This window comes from Epinephelus fuscoguttatus, linkage group LG18 (genome assembly GCF_011397635.1).
Source record: "Epinephelus fuscoguttatus linkage group LG18, E.fuscoguttatus.final_Chr_v1".
Lineage (NCBI taxonomy): Eukaryota > Metazoa > Chordata > Actinopteri > Perciformes > Serranidae > Epinephelus > Epinephelus fuscoguttatus.
The window spans coordinates 1,976,070-1,996,375 of record NC_064769.1 but is presented as its reverse complement, the minus strand read 5'-3'; the positions used below and the strand labels follow the sequence as shown (position 1 = coordinate 1,996,375).

The 20,306-nt window shown below is 40.3% G+C and overlaps 1 protein-coding gene across 3 annotated transcripts; it reads left to right on the top strand.

Annotated features, from left to right (window-relative positions):
* The first annotated feature begins 2,544 nt into the window (after positions 1–2,544).
* On the top strand, positions 2,545–7,792 carry LOC125905808 (uncharacterized). 3 transcript variants are annotated; one of them, XM_049604037.1, is made up of 13 exons: positions 2,545–2,700; positions 2,791–2,932; positions 3,028–3,675; positions 3,802–3,999; positions 4,087–4,172; positions 4,325–4,438; positions 4,531–4,578; positions 4,688–4,771; positions 5,077–5,154; positions 5,312–5,489; positions 5,575–5,685; positions 6,023–6,146; positions 6,552–7,792. In XM_049604037.1, the coding sequence occupies exons 1-12, from the start codon at positions 2,599–2,601 to the stop codon at positions 6,130–6,132; spliced, it is 1,899 nt and encodes a 632-aa protein (XP_049459994.1). In that variant the 5' UTR covers positions 2,545–2,598; the 3' UTR covers positions 6,133–6,146; positions 6,552–7,792. The 3 variants fall into 3 exon arrangements, with proteins under 3 accessions (XP_049459994.1, XP_049459995.1, XP_049459996.1); XM_049604038.1 differs by lacking the exon at positions 6,552–7,792 and adding an exon at positions 6,409–6,485; XM_049604039.1 differs by lacking the exon at positions 5,077–5,154.
* The last annotated feature ends 12,514 nt before the right edge of the window (positions 7,793–20,306 follow it).

The window sequence follows — 20,306 nt, the reverse complement described above, 5'->3', positions numbered from 1 at the left end:
TGACCACAAAATCTTCTTCCAATTCCTGGCTGTCCAGTTCTTGTGTGCCTGGGCCCAACGACGCCTGGCTAACCTCTGTCTCTCATTGATCAGGGGCTTCTTGATAGCCTTGTAGGACCTTAAGCCATGATGTAAAAGTCGGCCACGTACAGTGCGGGTGGAACACTGGACACCAGTTTGGTTTGACCACTGCTGCTGAAGCTCCTGTGATGTCATTCGGTGGTTTTGCCTGCACATGCGGATCAGGATGCGGTCATTTCTTGCTGAAGAAACCCTTGGACGCCCAGATCTTGGTTTGTCTTCCAAGCTGTTGGTTCGTCTGTTTTTCTGCAGAGTGTATCCAACTGCTGAAGGACTGCATCTGCACTTCCTGGCTATCTGGCGGCAGCTGTACCCTTCCTGGCTGAGAATCTTTATCTTCAGGCGTGTTTCCTGCGTTAGGTTCCTTGTTTTAGCCATTTTTGTGTCTGAAGAACTTTCAGATGTGCTGGCTTTATGTAGACACGAAGCTTGGCAACAAAAATTGTCTCTTGTAATAAAAAGAACGACCTTCATCACTGGTACCAAAATCACCCAATACTCAAAATTTCTTATGTATTTTTATGGAACCAATCGATTTTAAGTTTTTAATGGCTTTTTTAGGATTTATTTAGTATTTTGGCTGTGACTGTACTAAAAGAAATTGCACTTGAAGACCTAAGAGTGATTCTTAATGCAATATTTCACAAATGCATGGGGTGTCCGAAAACTTTTTTCCACCACTGTATATATGCTTCCTTCAGGTAACATCATCAGAAATCACTCTGTAAATTTCCATTGTTATGCGGATGATACTCAGTTGTATTTATCGATGAAGCCAGAAGAAACTAATCAATTAACTAAACTCCATAACTGCCTTAAAGACATAAAAACTTGGATGAGCACCAATTTCCTGATGTTAAATTCAGACAAAACTGAAGTTATTGTTCTTGGCCCCAAACAACTCAGAGACTCTTTATCTGATGACATAGTTTCTCTAGATGGCATTGCTCTGGCCTCTAGCAATACCTTAAGAAACCTCGGAGTAATATTTGATCAAGATTTGTCTTTTAATTCTCATTTAAAACAAACCTCACGGACTGCATTTTTTCATCTGCGTAATATTGCGCAAATTAGGCCTATCCTGACCCAAAAAGATGCAGAAAAATTGGTCCACGCTTTTGTTTCCTCTAGGCTGGATTACCGTAACTCTCTATTATCTGCTAGCTCTAGTAAGTCCTTAAAAACTCTCCAGCTAATTCAGAATGCAGCAGCACGTGTACTAACAGGAACTAAGAAATGAGATCATATTTCTCCTGTTTTAGGTTCTCTGCACTGGCTCCCTGTAAAATCCAGAATTGAATGTAAAATCCTACTGTTAACTTATAAAGCTCTAAATGGTCAAGCTCTGTCATATCTTAGAGAGCTCATAGTGTCATATTATCCCACCAGAACACTGCGCTCTGAGAACACAGGGTTACTCGTGGTCCCTAAAGTCTCCAAAAGTAGATCAGGAGCCAGAGCCTTCAGCTATCACGCTCCTCTCTTGTGGAATCATCTTCCTGTTACGGTCCGGGAGGCAGACACCGTCTCCACATTTAAGACTAGACTTAAGACTTTCCTCTTTGATAAAGCTTATAGTTAGGGCTGGCTCAGGCTTGCCCTGTACCAGCCCCTAGTTAGGCTGACTTAGGCCTAGTCTGCTTGAGGACCCCCCTATAATACACCGGGCACCTTCTCTCCTTCTCTCTCTCTCTCTCTCTCTCTCTCTCTCTCGCTGTCTCTCTCGTATTCTATTACTGCATCTTGCTAACTCGGCCATACTGCATGTCAGTAACTCGGCTCCTTCTCCGGAGCCTTTGTGCTCCACTATCTCTCAGATGAACTCATATCGCAGCGGTGCCTGGACAGCGTGACGTGTGGTTGTGCTGCTGCCGTGGTCCTGCCAGATGCCTCCTGCTGCTGCTGCCATCATTAGTCATTAGTCATACTTCTGCTGTTATTATACACATATGACTATTGTCACACATGTATACTGCCAGATATTAATACATACTTTCAACATATTGTATCACAGTAGCCAGAACTATAACTATAATATTATTACTTTCAATAATGTTGTTGTAAGCTATTGTCATTACCTGCATCTCTCTCTGTCTCTCTCTCTGTCTCATTGTGTCATGCGGATTACTGTTAATTTATTATGCTGATCTGTTCTGTACGACATCTATTGCACGTCTGTCCGTCCTGGAAGAGGGATCCCTCCTCAGTTGCTCTTCCTGAGGTTTCTACCTTTTTTTTCCCTGTTAAAGGCTTTTTTTTTGGGAAGTTTTTCCTTATCCGCTGCAAGGGTCATAAGGACAGAGGGATGTCGTATGCTGTAAAGCCCTGTGAGGCAAATTGTGATTTGTGATATTGGGCTTTATAAATAAAATTGATTGATTGATTGAATTGACAAACACTGAGTGTTTTTTCTTTTCCCCTTTTATTCACTGCCGCAATTCACATTATTGAAATACAGCTCTTGAGAGTGAGGTCAGGTTTCATGGTCATGCAGTAACACTTGTTACATTTTCTGAAATGTTCCTGCAGGTAACAGGCAGAGCTCTTTTGTGGTACGACCCAGTTACCATAATTGGGCACCATGGACCAAGACTCACTGATGAGATTCTTAAACTTAAGGTATTTACACTGTAACATTACTTGTTTTTCCATAGGTTAGCTCATTGTTGAATCCATCATGACCATAATATCTGCTATTAAACATCTTAGATGGAAGCTGGGCGTAGTCTTTGCAAGGAATGTGGCATAGACTCCAAGGGCTCTAGGATGGACCTAGTTATGAGGTTGAGAAAAGAAATGCAGGACCGCTCAACATACGACAAAGTGTTTTCAAAGGTCTGGGGGGCCTCTGGTGAGTTGATTCATATTCACAAGTGTTTCCATCAGTAATTAATTAGTTTTTACTTTGAATATGTACTCCTAATGATAATAACTTTCTTTCAAAAGGTGGATGGGCTGTTGTCACATGCCCCTGCGCTGTTGTATATGGTGTGAAGTTTAACCTGAGGGCTGAGAGCCCTCGAGACTTCGCAGATTTGCTGCTATCGATGAAACACTTCCCCAGTGTGACTTTGTCTGACTTTGCAAGGGGCCTGGCAACGCATACAAACATTAGGGAACCACAGTCCTTGCCGTTCAGTCCTCACGAGGGTAGACTGATGGATGCTACTGAGGAGAATATCAGATTGGCCTCTGCAGGTCATGCAAAAGTCAGCTTGCCATGGCTAGCGACAAAGAAGCCAGTGCCAGATGAAGGTGGCCACCCTCTGACAGGATCTTCAGAACATTATGCTCTTTACGACCGCTTCCATGAGGCAAACACAAAAGACAAAAAGGATGTGTTGCGGAAAATAGAACTTGTTCCTCAGTTATGTGGTTGGGTCAATAGTCAGTGTGCTGAGCAGCTCTTCGGTGGCATGAGGAAGAATAATCATTTTTTAAATATGATGACCCCCTCATCCCATATATTTCTAATGAGGAACATTTTGCACCATTACAACAATCGACGCAATGCAAAAAGGATTGATGACATGAAGAAAACATTGGGGAGTGGACTGGAAATACAGTTGAACTCAAATGGGCAAATAGTTGCAGGTATGTAGTTGCACAGTATATTGTGGCTTTAGGTATTTTCAGTCCAGTTAGTACAGTATTGAATAGGTAAATGCATAGTGGTGTTGACAAGTCATGATCTTAATTGTTTCCCTTGCCTGTCAACAGCAACAGCAGCCACAACCACAACTTGGACTGCTTCCATCCCCACACCATTGGCTGCCTCTGGGAGCACGACCACTTCCATCCCCACACCATCAGCTGCCTCTGGGAGCAGGACCACTTCCATCCCCACACCATTGGCTGCCCCCATCCCAACACCATCAGCTGCCTCTGGGAGCACGACCACTTCCATCACCATACTAAGTATGGAGATTAATGCATTTTGTAACGAAGGTAGGCTGTTGCTACTTGTATTATGCTGCCATTCATCTAACTGTGCTTCTCTTACAGGTCGTTATCAATTGTGCAATGAAGATTGTGGTGGCATGAAACACATGCTCCACACAAGTGCTGGAAGCAGTGTGACAGACCTCCAGGTAAGAATGAAGGCCAAGTTACATGGGTATCTATATGTATTTCGTATAGACAACATTAAACATAGTGTTTTTCATTTAATTGAGTTTTCATTTTTAAATTGTTTTATGTTTTGCCATCTTGTGCTATTGAAATTCATACTGTCATTTTTCAGCTCAACAATGTGTTGGATATCCAAAAACCAAAGGATGAGGTAATAGGTGTTGTGGGCACCTCGGTTTTAAAAAGGCTGGACTTCCTGGAACTTGGGTTAAACAGAGAAGTGAAGGCAACTATTAGTACACTTTTCTCAAAGTTATTTGACTGTCTTTCAGGTGTAATTGTCTATAATTCATACAATAATATGTTCTTATGTTACAGATCATCAACTGCTGTTTGTGGCTGGTGTCACAAATTGCAGGACACAGGGTATGTATGGTAATTTTTTGTTATGTAGTAATATTTTATTAGTGAAAGTACTTCATTTTTTATTAATTTTAAAGATCCATAATAGAAACTTGTCTTCTTTGCTTTACAGGGAAAGGATGTTTTTGCTGTGGATGGCTATGTCATTTCCACGTGGAAACAGCCCTTCACTATGATACCTATTCTCTCACTGCCAGTAAGTTTTTACTTTCCCTAAGTGATCTATCTGTTGTACCTATAATTTTATTGTGTTGAACCTGTACATAGTGACATCATCTGTGACTAAGGTTAGGTGTTTTAAGTGTCTTAATAATGAAATTACAAGCTGTTGTTGTCATGGCAATGATGCAGGTTGATGCAGCCTCAAAAGACTGCATCTTATTCCCGATGGATGGTAGGTTTAAGTGTTAGAGGTGTCACATCAGAGTGCATGTGTTCATAATAATTTTATACTATTTTATCAAATTGTCACATCTTAACATATTAAGATTCATTTAATAGACACTACAGCAACCCTTCCCACAAGACACTGCCATCCAACATGAAGGAGAGGAAGACTTGGCAGTTTCTATTGATATGGTATTTATTAATGCCTTTACTCACTACTTAATATCTGAACAGGCTGTAAACAATTAACATAATAGTAATTTTGTTTATTGAATATATTCAGTGCTCACATTTTCACAGTGTTCTATAAATGTCTTTTCCAACAGAAAATATAAAAATTAAATGTCAGTTGTTTCAGTTGCCATCTTGCCTGTTGGAGGAGATCTTTGCTGAGGATGTCCTGAGCGATGGAGATGTGGCAATACTGACCCTCTCCTTGGTGTGTCACCACTTCAAAGAAGTGTCAACAGAGCACAGGGATGGAACAGAGCACTTCAGAAGAAAAGCTCATTTCATGTGGCTTAACAGTAAGACTTAGAAACACAAAATGTAAGTTATAAATAAACTGCACTTTTGTCCAAGTTAGATGAATTGGTCAAAATTGTTTTACAGGTGTTGCAACTTGGAGCAAGTTCACTGAAAGGTACCGAGCAGATTTTCGCAACATGTATTCCCTGGAAACGTGCAGAGAGTGCAACGAGACCTATAAAAACTGCATTCCAGGTAAGCAAAATGTTAATATGATAGCTATTTTTGTTATTACCTCCCAGAGATTGCAGTAGAGAACTGTTTCTTATCAAAAAATGAAGTTGTTGTAGGTAAGTGAGAATATACTGCTAAAACCCCATCAGTCCATTTCCATGGGCATCCATAATTTGCAGTAATAATTCATGCAATAGTAAAATAATAGAAATATGGAAACGCTCGTAACCCTTCAAAACTGACATAAGCAAACATTGCAATTATGAGTAATGAGATTCAAGAGACCCATCAAATAGAAAAAATGAAGTGGGGCCTCAAATAAGTACTGTTAATTAATAAATCCTTTATTTACCCACAGGCTACGCAGGAAAGGGGAAAAGAGGGGAGCTGCGGGGAATTTACTCAGATGATTGTCACCCGGGCTTTTGCTCAAAGTTTTGCCAAATGTGTGCAGGCATTCCTGAGTAAAGACTCTTTGATCGGTCAGTGACTATTTTTTATCTCAATACAATTTTTAAAGCTCTCATATTCTTTGATTTTATTTTTTAGAGATGTTCATTTTAGTTACTTTGAAGACAGAATGACTACAAGCTATCAGTTATATTCTCAACAAAGACTTATCCTTCCTCTATTTCTTCCAGATTGAGTAAATGTGTTCATGACTAAATCAATAACTTTAGTTATCATTGACAAACATTCTACTTTTGTATCCAAATTGAGTGACACGTTCTGCTTTCCTTTTAGGAGTGACAGAGAAGTTCAGTCAGATGGTCATGTTTTGTTTTGCTTGAATAAATTGTTGAAATAAAAAAATGTTCTTGTGGTGGACGTCTCCCCTTTCTTTACTGCAGGATGAAAAGATAATAATTGTACATTTTTTTTTGCAGGGAAATGGCTTGGTCTGCATGGAGGCTGCACCCATATTATAATTTTTTGCCCGACCTACTGCTAACTATTGCTTCCATAATTTGTTCAGAGGAGTCTGTTCATTGTTGCTAAATAATAGAACAACTTTTCCTTTGGTAATGATTTGCATTATTTGCTATCACTGACACTTGTTCACTCATTATGATATTCCATTAAATGGGTTGCTTTTTTTTTTTTGTTATCATTTATTTCACCTTATTTAACCAGCCAAAGTCAACTGAGAACCACTGTCCTTGATTACCTGGACAAGTCCCAAAATATACTCCACACAAACACACACAGTACACATACAGTACTGAAGGCTAGTATGATACATCAAGACATAGGACATGACATAGCACAGTATAGGTGAGAAAATAGGTCAGATATAATAATGAAAATAAAATAGTACAAAAGATGGTGGTGTACTGGATGTCCTCTATAGAAATGTAATTGTAGAGAGAGGGCTGGTCTGGAGGTAGGCCTACAACAGGCTGGCAAAGCTAAGTTCTGTTAGTAACAATTTGAGTAAATAAAATAGTCAATATAAATACAACTAATATAAACAGAGAGGTTAATAGATTGAGGTTGGCTAAATAGTGGTAAAAAGTTTTCAAAGGTCTTTTCTTTCAGTCTGATATTATTAGACTGATGTAGGTCTACATCATTGGAAGATAAGTAAATTATATAATGTGATCTTTTACTGATTGTTTTACAATCTGTTGGATGGTGTAGCCTGTATGATTGTGTGTAATTGATAAATAAAATTACAGTTAGTCACTCACTTCTCCACTCCTTAGCATTCTGCTAGACCATTCTTTTTACGGGTTTCCATTACTAGTGTTATAAACGGTGACAAACATACTTTGCATACTTTTTGAGAGTGATATTTTTATTTGGTTTACACTCTTACTGTTTAAGTAAAGAGCACTGATGGCATTGTTTTGGGCACAATTAGTGAAATTGGAGCCATGGATGGACTATTGCTTGTTTAAACAGTTGTACAATATTGTGTGCCTGTGCCCCAGGCTGGCACTGACACTACAAAAATAATTGAAAAGGAAAGGCTGCATTGTTTGTTAAATGTCAACAATGTTTTGTGGTGTTAATCTATTTTTTATTTATGAGGGGGCCAAAGCACAAGTGTGTGGAGTCTTGCTGCTATTTTAATTTCAGTGTTAGACATTTTAAAGATTTCTTGTGTTGATTTATTTTCTGTTTATTAAGGGGCCAAAGCAGCCAAAGCAAACCAGCTATATTTTTTATTTAATGTTAATGTTCAAGTTTAAAGTTTGTTTATTTAACTGTTAAGCCTGTTATTGTTAACCCTGTTAACAATAAACGGGTCAGTTTCTCATACCAACTGTTGTGGATCATTCTAACTAACCCGATTAAGTAATTGTTCTTGTTAGAGTAATATTGCTTGATCAAACCTTTTCTAACATGACTGACAACAAAATAAGTGAATATGACCAACTTTGCACTTGAAAGGATGCCCGTTCAATTAAGTTTTAACAGGTCTGATGCTACGGCTGTATCTAGGCTAACGGCTAACATGCTAACTATTATTTCTATGTCACTCGTCACTTGAAACAAATTTAGGACGATAGGAGACGGGTTGAAATAAACCGAAATTTCCCTTTAAAGAAATGTTCAAACAAAACCAGCTTTTCATTTTTTTTTACACTCTGCTAAGATAAATGTAAACTTGGGTAAATGTTAAGACATAAATGAAAACATTAAGATACCATTAATAACTATTATATTTTGTTAATGGTTTAAATCACCACTATATTTCCAATCATCACAGGAAACTGATGAATGACAGCTTTAAAAAATTTGCTTTTACTCAAGTAAATTTTGTCTGATCCATTTTATATAGCAAAAGTTATAACCATTACACAAACAAAATTAAGTCAAAGCTTGCATTCATGAAAACATCCATATTAAAAGGTTACAAAAAGTACACATGAAATAAATGAAAAGATTTATAACAGTAATTATAAAACCTATGAATTAGGACCCAGCGTCATAATTTGCAAAATCTTAATTTCTTGTGAAACAACCTCTTTACTGTGGAGTAAATATCATATTGGCCGAGGCGTTGTAACTTTCCTCAAGTGTCCTACATGAGAGAAAGATGACAGATTAAAAACACAGGTAGAAAACATTGACTACAGCCTGTCTTGGTTAAAAGCCCACTCACCATCAAAATGATCTTATTGCTGAGTAAGTGGCTGTCATTCATAAAATAGTTTTGTGTTTAAGTTCTGTAGATATTTGACTTTATATTTGAATGTGATTTTAAATTTAACAGTGTACTACAAGGACAAATGGAGTATGAATGTACAGTATGCAATTCATCCACATTAAAATAATTGTTGCTATCAAAAGGAAACTGAACTGTTCTCAAAGCTCACTGCCACTGTGGAATCATGCTATGTTCGGCTGTCTCATTATGAGAATATTTTTTTCCACTGGTTCTTCACAGACTGTGTGTGGGGAAAAAGGTAGTAATTCTCACTTTAATAAAGGGTCTTTGCATAAAAGGCACTAAAATGTTAAAGTTAGTAAATACATGTCATGTTCCTTGATTGATAAAATCTTCATTTGGCCTTTCGCATCAGGGGAACACTAAACTACACTGGTGTGTCAGTGATTTCACCTTATCAGTAATAGTACAGAGCAAGCTGTGCCCTAATCGAGTACTTAGTAATGTATGAAAATTAGTAATTTATGTAATGCATTTAAATGTATTATGGACAATAATTCATCATTTTAAACTAATAAGTTTCTTGACTCTTTGTGAGGTACTGTATGAAAAAAGGTGTCTTTATCCTGGAGTCAGTGCTGAAGTGACGACTCGCAAAGTGTTCACTGCACAGATGCAGTCTCCTTGTGTTGAGTGTCCACTGGTCCAGTCTGTCTGGGTCACATAGAGGAAAACTTTACACAGACAAATAGATATTAAAAGTAATATATGTGTTAGCTACCTACTTCACAGACACCTTCACATGCAAACAATACAACTTAAATTACTTTAATGTTCAACAGATCATAATCAGTTTCTTTTAGCAAAACAAAAAGGTGGTGGCCATCACAGTCCTCATATTCTGTCTGTGCATTATCTATTGTTGTGTAACTACAGGCCTAAATCATACACTAATCTTCTTAATATTTTATTAAGTGACAGTCAAATGTCACATTAGTTTTTTTTTAATTACATTACACACCTTATTGTAATTTCACACAGTTCGCCACTTTTTAATTTACATACACAAGTATAGCCTTAATGTTTTGTTAACGTTACACTGCTCATATGACAACGTTAACATTGCATCACGTTAGCTAACTAACGTGGTAGACCTTTATTTTCAAGCCTCACACAGCCTCAGCCTTTTGTTCAAAATATTCCCTCCCTAAATGCCTAAATCCTAACACTGCTCTGTTATGGAGCTATATTTGTGTCTTTATTACATGCGAGAAAATAAATGCTATGAGAGGGAAAAAAATGTTTGAGAGAAAAAAAAATATTTGAGAGAAAAAGTTTTCACACTGATAGCAAAAAATAATAATATTTGAGACTAAAAAAGTTTTGAGAGAAAGTATTTTGTCATAGAATATAAAAAAAATGATTTGAGATTTAAAAAATGATTTCCAAGAAAACTCTCAAAAAACTTTTTTTTACTCTCAAATATTATTTTTTTGCTATCAGTGTGAAAACATTTTCTATCTCTCTCAAAAAAAATTGTTTCTCTCAAAACATTTTTCTTCTCTCTCTCAAAACCTAAGTCTTTGCTCTCGTGTCAGGATTTTGCTCTCACTGTGAAAATAATGTCATGGGCGGGGCCACGTTCCTATTGGCCAGTCTCAATCAAATTGACAGCTAGATGAGAATCGTCTTGGGAGTCCAGTTCAGCTGAATCATTCATCCACCATGGTGGATTCACCGGCATAGATGCGCTGCGTTATTTGGGAGCGGATATGCATACATTAACGTTATGCATGTGTGGCCAAATGGAGAGGAGAGGGAAATGAACCGACAACACCACCTGTGGAATTGCACTCCAGGGAATACACTCAAACCTGTAGACTACTCTTAACAACAGAAGGTCACACAGATTCGTACACTGGTAAATATGGGGACAGGAGACGGACTTCCAAATATAACACAGAGGTCCAAAGCCGCATGAATGCACAGCCGCGTTACAGTGTGCTTTAATTAGTTTGTGGAAAACCGGCAGAACAGCAGTGGAAAACGGAGCAGCTGCACCGGGGCTGGAGGCTGTGGATAGCCGTCCTTCAGGATGCCCAGCTGACGGCCAACGTCACCGTGCTACGGAGTGCAGCCCCACACAGTGCACAGAGGAGGAGAAGAAGCCACAAGCTGTGGCCTCAGCTACAGCAGGATAGAGAGCAGGACAACCTGTTAACATAAAGTTAACAGAACTAGCAGAAGTAGAAATAAAAAAACTGAGCGAGCTTACCGGAGCAAAGGGAGCTTAACGCACAGCGCACAGCTCAAACCCAGTCACCGTCTCGCAGTGAGGAAGAGCAGACACCACGCTTTTGAAAGTCCCCTCCGAAGCTGCACACAACAGGAACGGCCAACGCCGCTGTAAAGCGAAGAGTCACAGCAGCTGTGACACCATAATACGCTTTAACAGTACACAAACATTGCAGCACCCATGCCTACCTTATGAGTCCCAAGTTTGGGTACAGAAACCGGCGCACGACACACACAAAGCACGCCAACCGGAGCACGCCACACACAGCCCTCGCCAGGTAAACGCCAGGTAGAAGTGAGCGCGCCCGTGAGGGGAAGACTAAATAACGCAGGTGCCACGACTGCGCAATTAGGCTCCGACAACTGGAAATTAGGCCCAGCTGATGCCAATTAAGGGCGGAGGTGTAGCAGCACTCACCCTGCACACATGGAATGTTGGAAGAGAAAAGCACCGTAGTAAAGTAACCTTAATGGGATAACCTAGCTAGATGTAAAGTTAATACTAGCTGGCTAGTGCAGTTAATAACACAATCTTGGTAAAATGACGTTAGGTGAGAAAAGGGATTCATTATAGGAATGATTTTGATAACCAACTTGCTCAGCTAGCTACCCATCAATTGTGTGTGTCACCATCTTACCCAAACATTGGAGTCTCCGCTCCCAAATAATGCAGCGCATCTATGCCGGTGAATCCACCATGGTGGATGAATGATTCATTTGAATTGGACTCCCAAGACGATCCTCACCTAGCTGTCAATTCAATTGAGACTGGCCAATAGGAACGTGGCCCTGCCCATGACATTATTTTCACAGTGAGCGCAAAATCCTGACAAGAGAGCAAAGACTTAGGTTTTGAGAGAGAGAAGAAAAATGTTTTGAGAGAAACAATTTTTTTGAGAGAGAGAAAAAGTTTTCACACTGATAGCATAAAATAATATTTAGTTTTTTTCTCGGAAATCATTTTTTAAATCTCAGATTATTTTTTTTATATTCTATGACAAAATACTTTCTCTCAAAACTTTTTTTTGTCTCAAATATTATTATTTTTTGCTATCAGTGTGAAAACTTTTTCTCTCAAATATTTTTTTTTCTCTCAAACATTTTTTTCCCCTCTCATATCATTTATTTTCTCGCATGTAATAAAGACACAAATATAGCTCCATACTCTGTCAGGCTCTGACTTCGATGCATCCCCGGACTGGCGTCTTGCTCGAAGGCTAACCGTTAGCTGGCTGGTTAGCTAGTTAACGAGCACAGACTTCTTGGACGATCTGTTGGTATAATTAATCGAACAGCAAGCCATATTACTCCAATATTTGCCTGAAAAAATATCCAAAAGGCACAAACATGGCTGAGAGGACAGGTTCAATGCCTTGAACATGGGCGAGAATTGGCTGAGATGACGCCAAGCAGACAGCCGAGTCAGAGCTCAGCTCCACACAACGGAGCACGCGGCTAGTTTGCATGCTAGTTAGCCACCCGTGATGGTGCCACCTGTCACTCAGTGACCACGCCCTTAATTATGCGCAATTTCAAACCTTAATAACATTTAAACGGAAGAGTTAGAAAAAAATTCAACCCCCCTCTAAAGTTGGGCATTTTATTGACTCAATTCCGGAGCCAGCCTCAAGTGGACAGTCAGTGAACTGCAGTTTTTGGCACTTCCGCATTGGCCTCACTCGTCTCCCCTGGAGGTTGGGGCTTGGCCCCAACCCCAGGCCTGGCTCCAGGGCGGGGCCCCGGTAACCCTTCGGGCTGGGTACACGCTCTCCTGTTATTATCCATCATGAAGGGTCTTTTGAACCATTCTTCGTCTGACCCTTCGCCCAGAACCAATCTGCCATGGGAAACCCTACCAGGGGCAAAATGTCCCTGACAGCATAGCTCCTAGGGTCATTAGGGCACTCAAACTCCTCCACCATGATAAGGTGACGGTTCTGTATACAAGGATAATGATCGATTGTGTTCTTTCTACATTTCAGATTTTGTCATCATCAAGTATGGTCAAAGCTGCAGAGCAACCCCTCATTTGCACTGCTGCTACTGCACAACAGTATCATTAATCAGAAGGGCTGCCTTCCTTAAACAATCAATAACTTGTAAAAAACAAACAAAAAAACCATGTCAACTGGATAGCCTCCAATCACTGCCCTAGCAGCACCACAACCACCACCTCTATCAGCACAACCTCCACTTCCATCACCAGCAGAAGCACCTCCACCTCCATCAGGACCACCTCCATCCCAAGCAGATGCACCTTTATCCCAGGCAGCCCCACTTCCAAACCTAAGAAGCATACCCTCCACCTCCATCTACAGCAGGAACAACTCCCTCCCCAGCTTTATCACCTTTATCTCCAGCAGAATTACCTCCATCGCCAGGAGCACAGTCATTAACACTAAGATTATGTTTCCATCAGCAAGTCAGGGTGACTTCAGACACTGCGACATTCAATTAAATAAAAGGAACTTGCTGGTTTACATTAACAGAAAACACAGACAAAGGGTAACTTATATTTCAGCAATGGTGCCAGTCATCCATTTGATGCAAAAAATTACATCTTTGCTGTTGATAAAACATTTTTCAAGCCATGCTCTCCTTTACATGCGAAAAAAGTGGGGTGCATGGGGTGCAAGCCATAAATAATCTGTGAACTGATCCTACCAGAGCACGATGTCATGGAGGTCAACTTGTCTGAGCCAGCTGTCATGGAGGTCACACCCAATACTGAGAATACATGTATGTACAGGGAATGTTTTGTATTTACCTGTCAACATGTTTATGATAAGTATTTGACTAATTATTAGGTTCCGGGCAGCTAAGTTGCCAGGACACTAGTGTAATCCTAGGTATTCTTCTTCTTTCTTCTTTGTTCTTCCGAGGAAATCATACTTCCCATGGGTGAAAACTCACCAAACTTTGCACAAAGTTCCAGTCTCATGCCAGATATCCTCAGCTGTAAACTCGAGCCAGTAGTCCTGATGGTGGCGATACAGCAAGCGTCTAAATTTCAAAACTTTGAAAATTCATAACAAATCAGCCATACGTGCTACAACTTTACAACTTTCATCAAACTGTATTGTAATTGTACTTTTGTACATTTAAAGCTATTAAAAATTATGAAGTTCATCACTGTTTTTTTTTTCAAAAACTGTAAAAAAGCATCTTCAGACTGTCCTACAAAAACTACGTTTCTCAGATTTTTGATTTATCAAAAATTGAGCCTACAGTGCACCGTTTGACTGTAAATGGTACTGTAAATATATACATGCAAATTCTTGCTAAATAAATCTTCAATGTTCATGAAAAAAATGACAAAATTCTAGAGTCATGGTAAATGATGTGTGGCAAATTTCAGAATTTTATCTCAAAAACTGAATTTTTGACAGCATTTTGAATTTTGCTCTAATGTGAACAATTGAAGTCAATGTAAAAATGGCAGTTTTAAACATCAGTTTTTCACTTATGGAGCAAATCAATCATTGTTACAAACAAATTACCAACATCTCCATGCTGTCTAGATGCAATATGTGTATTTTCAGATTTTTGTCTTAATAACTGAATTTTTTACAGTGGTTTCAAATCTGCCTTTCCATGCACGGATGGCTGCGTTCCTACACAACAGTGAATGGCTTACTCAATTTGTGAAGCCACTGTTGAGTTGCTACTTGCCAATTAGCTCAGAGCGGTAGATGACTGTCTTAGGTTCCAGAGGTTGTGGGTTTGAGCCTCAACTGGTGCAGAATCCACATTGTAATGTAAACATCTTAATCATCTTCCTGTGCTCCAGTTTATTGCTTAGAATTGCCTGAGTCTGACTCATCGATGTTCAGCATCTACAAGTCTTCTTCCTGCTAGAAAATCTGCCTGTCATGCTTGAAAATAAACCAAACTTTGCACAAAGATCCAGTGTCAATACTTCAGTGTGAAACCATCTGTGGCTTCTCACTTTGCACATAGCTCAACTAGTTAAACATCAGTTTTTCACTTATGAAGCAAATCAATCATTGTTAAAAATAAATCACCAACATCTCCATGCTGTCTAGATGCAATATGTGTATTTTCAGATTTTTGTTTTGATAACTGAATTTTTTACAGTGGTTTGAAATCTGCTTTTTCATGCATGGACAGCTGCTAAACCTGCACGTCTGGCTTAGTCAATTTGTGAAGCTACAGATGAATTGTCACTGACTAATTAGCTCAGTGAGATAGAAATTGATCCTTAGTTTCAGAGGTTGTGAATTCAAGCCTCAGCTGATGCAAAAGGCAGATTATGTTGCTAAATTCCTAAATGTCTTTTAATTCTTCTGCTTGTTGCTCAGAATTGCCTAAAAATGCCCGGACCTGACCCATAGCTGTGCAGCAGCTATAATATTAATATTGCAATTTCTAACCATTTTGGAAAAAGAGAATTTAGCTGTAATGAGAGATATTCAGCTGGCCTGTGAGTAGGTGGAGGAGAAGCAACACCACTTTGCTGGAAAAGTTTGCCTACCAATGATCTTGAGGATGAATGAAGAAGATGCCATGCTGGCCATCACAATGCGGGGCCTGTTTTTGAACACACTGCTTTATGACGGTGATATGGATGAAGAAGAGACAAGAGGACATAGAGTTTTTCATGCAGGAAATTTGTGATAAGAGACATTCATGTGCCTGCTCAATTCTCACCTGTGACCAGTGTTGGGGAAACTATTCCTTAAGTCAGTAATCACATTTAAGTTACTAACTGAACACATATGTCATCACTTGCATTACATGTTATTCAGTTATTCGTATAGTGAGTTGATAAAATAATCAAAGATGCTTTTTCATTTGCACTTTTGCAACAATTGCCTGACCTCTCCTGACACGTGTAAAAATTCAACACAGCCTGGGGAGTCTTTTGCTGATTCTGAGCAGGAGCTGACAAATTAAGACTCCTCCTTAAGTGGTAAAACCATGGCATTCGTGATACACGTCACATCAGCTGGACTAGTCCACTATGAATCCATGGTTTGGTGAATGAGTGACTTGATTAAGTTTGTCTTGTTAAATGTCCTTCTTATTCTGTTTAAGTGTTTTAAATGTTTTTGAAATGTGGAATGAGATTTTTTTCCTTCCATAAATTTATCATTATTAGAAGAGGAACAAGAAGGTGGAGCTGGGCCTGAGAGGCGGGGCTGGACCCGATCAAGCTCCTGGACCCACCTCACCCTTCCCCTCCCTCCGGGGCTCCGGGGGAACCGAGTTCTGTCTTCCTTTTTTTGGGTTGTTTAGCCGTGTAGGCAGTTGCTGTGCTGGAATAGCTATTTTACCTGGTGCACTGTTTGCCATTGCCACTTGCTCTCCCCTTCTGCCAGCGGCACGGGAACGCGTATATGCAGTAGAACAGCCAATAAGAATGCAGTGGTCTGAGCTGACCTTTGATTGGTTGATGCACATCGGCACGATACTGATTCTTTAGAGGCTGAACACAGAGCCATGGTGAGGTGCAGAAACCTATTGTTTGTCTCAGACCTCTTGATTTACATTATGCTTAGAGGATATTATAAAATTTTTACTCAGTTATACCAAAACAATGTTGCCTACTGGAGCTTTAAGAGTCAATCAATCAATCAATCAATCAATCAATCAATCAATCAATTTTATTTATACAGCCCAATATCACAAATCACAATTTGCCTCACAGGGCTTTACAGCATACAACATCCCTCTGTCCTTATGACCCTCGCAGCGGATAAGGAAAAACTCCCCCAAAAAAAACCCTTTAACGGGGAAAAAAAAAAACGGTAGAAACCTCAGGAAGAGCAACTGAGGAGGGATCCCTCTTCCAGGACGGACAGACGTGCAATAGATGTTGTACAGAACAGATCAGCATAACAAATTAACAGTAATCCACATGACACAATGAGACAGAGAGAGAGAGAGAGAGAGAGAGAGAGAGAGAGAGAGAGAGAGAGAGAGAGATGCAGGTAATGACAGTAGCTTACAACAACATTATTGAAAGTAATAATATTATAGTTATAGTTCTGGCTACTGTGGTAAAATATGTTGAAAGTATGTATTAATATCTGGCAGTATACAGTACAGGCCAAAAGTTTGGACACACCTTCTCATTCAATGCGTTTTCTTTATTTTCATGACTATTTACATTGTAGATTCTCACTGAAGGTATCAAAACTATGAATGAACACATGTGGAGTTATGTACTTAACAAAAAAAGGTGAAATAACTGAAAACATGTTTTATATTCTAGTTTCTTCAAAATAGCCACCCTTTGCTCTGATTACTGCTTGGCACACTCTTGGCATTCTCTCGATGAGCTTCAAGAGGTAGTCACCTGAAATGGTTTTCCAACAGTCTTGAAGGAGTTCCCAGAGGTGTTTAGCACTTGTTGGCCCCTTTGCCTTCACTCTGCGGTCCAGCTCACCCCAAACCATCTCGATTGGGTTCAGGTCCGGTGACTGTGGAGGCCAGGTCATCTGCCGCAGCACTCCATCACTCTCCTTCTTGGTCAAATAGCCCTTACACAGCCTGGAGGTGTGTTTGGGGTCATTGTACTGTTGAAAAATAAATGATCGTCCAACTAAACGCAAACCAGATGGGATGGTATGTCGCTGCAGGATGCTGTGGTAGCCATGCTGGTTCAGTGTGCCTTCAATTTTGAATAAATCCCCAACAGTGTCACCAGCAAAACACCCCCACACCATCACACCTCCTCCTCCATGCGTCACAGTGGGAACCAGGCATGTGGAATCCATCCGTTCACCTTTTCTGCGTCTCACAAAGACACGGCGGTTGGAACCAACCAACCATCTCAAATTTGGACTCATCAGACCAAAGCACAGATTTCCACTGGTCTAATGTCCATTCCTTGTGTTTCTTGGCCCAAACAAATCTCTTCTGCTTGTTGCCTCTCCTTAGCAGTGGTTTCCTAGCAGCTATTTGACCATGAAGGCCTGATTCGCGCAGTCTCCTCTTAACAGTTGTTCTAGAGATGGGTCTGCTGCTAGAACTCTGTGTGGCATTCATCTGGTCTCTGATCTGAGCTGCTGTTAACTTGCAATTTCTGAGGCTGGTGACTCGGATGAACTTATCCTCAGAAGCAGAGGTGACTCTTGGTCTTCCTTTCCTGGGTCGGTCCTCATGTGTGCCAGTTTCGTTGTAGCACTTGATGGTTTTTGCGACTCCACTTGGGGACACATTTAAAGTTTTTGCAATTTTCCGGACTGACTGACCTTCATTTCTTAAAGTAATGATGGCCACTCGTTTTTCTTTAGTTAGCTGATTGGTTCTTGCCATAATCTGAATTTTAACAGTTGTCCAATAGGGCTGTCGGCTGTGTATTAACCTGACTTCTGCACAACACAACTGATGGTCCCAACCTCATTGATAAAGCAAGAAATTCCACTAATTAACCCTGATAAGGCACACCTGTGAAGTGGAAACCATTTCAGGTGACTACCTTTTGAAGCCCATCGAGAGAATGCCAAGAGTGTGCAAAGCAGTAATCAGAGCAAAGGGTGGCTATTTTGAAGAAACTAGAATATAAAACATGTTTTCAGTTATTTCACCTTTTTTTGTTAAGTACATAACTCCACATGTGTTCATTCATAGTTTTGATACCTTCAGTGAGAATCTACAATGTAAATAGTCATGAAAATAAAGAAAACGCATTGAATGAGAAGGTGTGTCCAAACTTTTGGTACATGTGTGACAATAGTCGTGTATAATAACAGTAGAAGTATGACTAATGACTAATGATGGCAGCAGCAGCAGCAGGAGGCATCTGGCAGGACCACGGCAGCAGCACAACCACACACGTCACGCTGTTCAGGCACCGCTGCGATATGAGTTAATCTGAGAGACAGTGGAGCACAAAGGCTCCGGAGAAGAAGCCGAGTTAGTGACATCCAGAATGGCCGAGTTAGCAAGATGCAGTAATAGAATACGACAGAGAGAGAGAGAAGAAGAAGAAGAGAAGGTGCCCGGTGTATTATAGGGGGGTCCTCCGGCAGACTAGGCCTAAGTCAGCCTAACTAGGGGCTGGTACAGGGCAAGCCTGAGCCAGCCCTAACTATAAGCTTTATCAAAGAGGAAAGTCTTAAGTCTAGTCTTAAATGTGAAGACGGTGTCTGCCTCCCGGACCGTAACAGGAAGATGATTCCACAGGAGAGGAGCCTGATAGCTAAAGGCTCTGGCTCCTGATCTACTTTTGGAGACTTTAGGGACCACGAGTAACCCTGCGTTCTCAGAGCGCAGTGTTCTGGTGGGATAATATGGCACTATGAGCTCTCTAAGATATGACGGAGCTTGACCATTTAGAGCTTTATAAGTTAACAGTAGGATTTTAAATTCAATTCTGGATTTTACAGGGAGCCAGTGCAGAGTAGCTAAAACAGGAGAAATATGATCTCGTTTCTTAGTTCCTGTTAGTACACGTGCTGCTGCATTCTGAATTAGCTGGAGAGTTTTTAAGGACTTACTAGAGCTACCTGATAACAGAGAGTTACAGTAATCCAGCCTAGAGGTAACAAAAGCGTGGACCAATTTTTCTGCATCTTTTCGGGTCAGGATAGGCCTAATTTTCGCAATATTACGCAGATGAGTAAGTGAAGTAATGAAGTAAAGACAACAGCATCATTTACAATGTATACACAGACTCACACACAGAATCTCTCTGTGATTCCAAAGTGTGTCACCACACACTCCGCCACAATAATGCGAATATCTGATATCTGATCTGATGAGCTGTGCTGCTCTGAAACAGCTGACCCGCTGCCTCCCAGCCAACATTTGTATGTGGGATCCACGTGGGTAGTAAATGAGCTGAAAAATGGGCCCTATATGGGCTTGTCTTCAGGTTCCATAATGACCCCATGCCAATTGCCCACATGGGTGGTTTTACCCAAGTGGACCCGAGATAACATGTCCCACTAGGTACCCAGGTAACCCCAGCATAACCCATGCATGGCCTACTTGGGTAACACTAACTACGGCCAACTAGCTACGGTAACTAGGGCCAAGTTTTCAGCTCATTTAATACCCACATGGGCCTCACATACAAATGTTGGCTGGGCTGTAGCCTACATGATACTGCTGTGTAACCTTCCGAAATATGTCCACCTCAAAACAAATGAGTGATGCTTTGACCTGCAGGATATTCCAATGTTTTCACTGTAGCCGTTCTCACCTGATTTATGGACTTGGTAAATGGACTTGTATATCAATGTCATATTACTACTAC

Excerpts from the sequence above, each read along its gene's own strand:
- LOC125905808 (XM_049604037.1), top strand. The coding sequence starts at position 2,599 with ATGTTCCTGCAGGTAACAGGCAGAGCTCTTTTGTGGTACGACCCAGTT. Across the intron at positions 4,173-4,324 it reads GCAGTGTGACAGACCTCCAG|CTCAACAATGTGTTGGATAT; the intron begins GTAAGAATGAAG and ends GTCATTTTTCAG. Across the intron at positions 5,155-5,311 it reads TGGCAGTTTCTATTGATATG|TTGTTTCAGTTGCCATCTTG; the intron begins GTATTTATTAAT and ends ATTAAATGTCAG.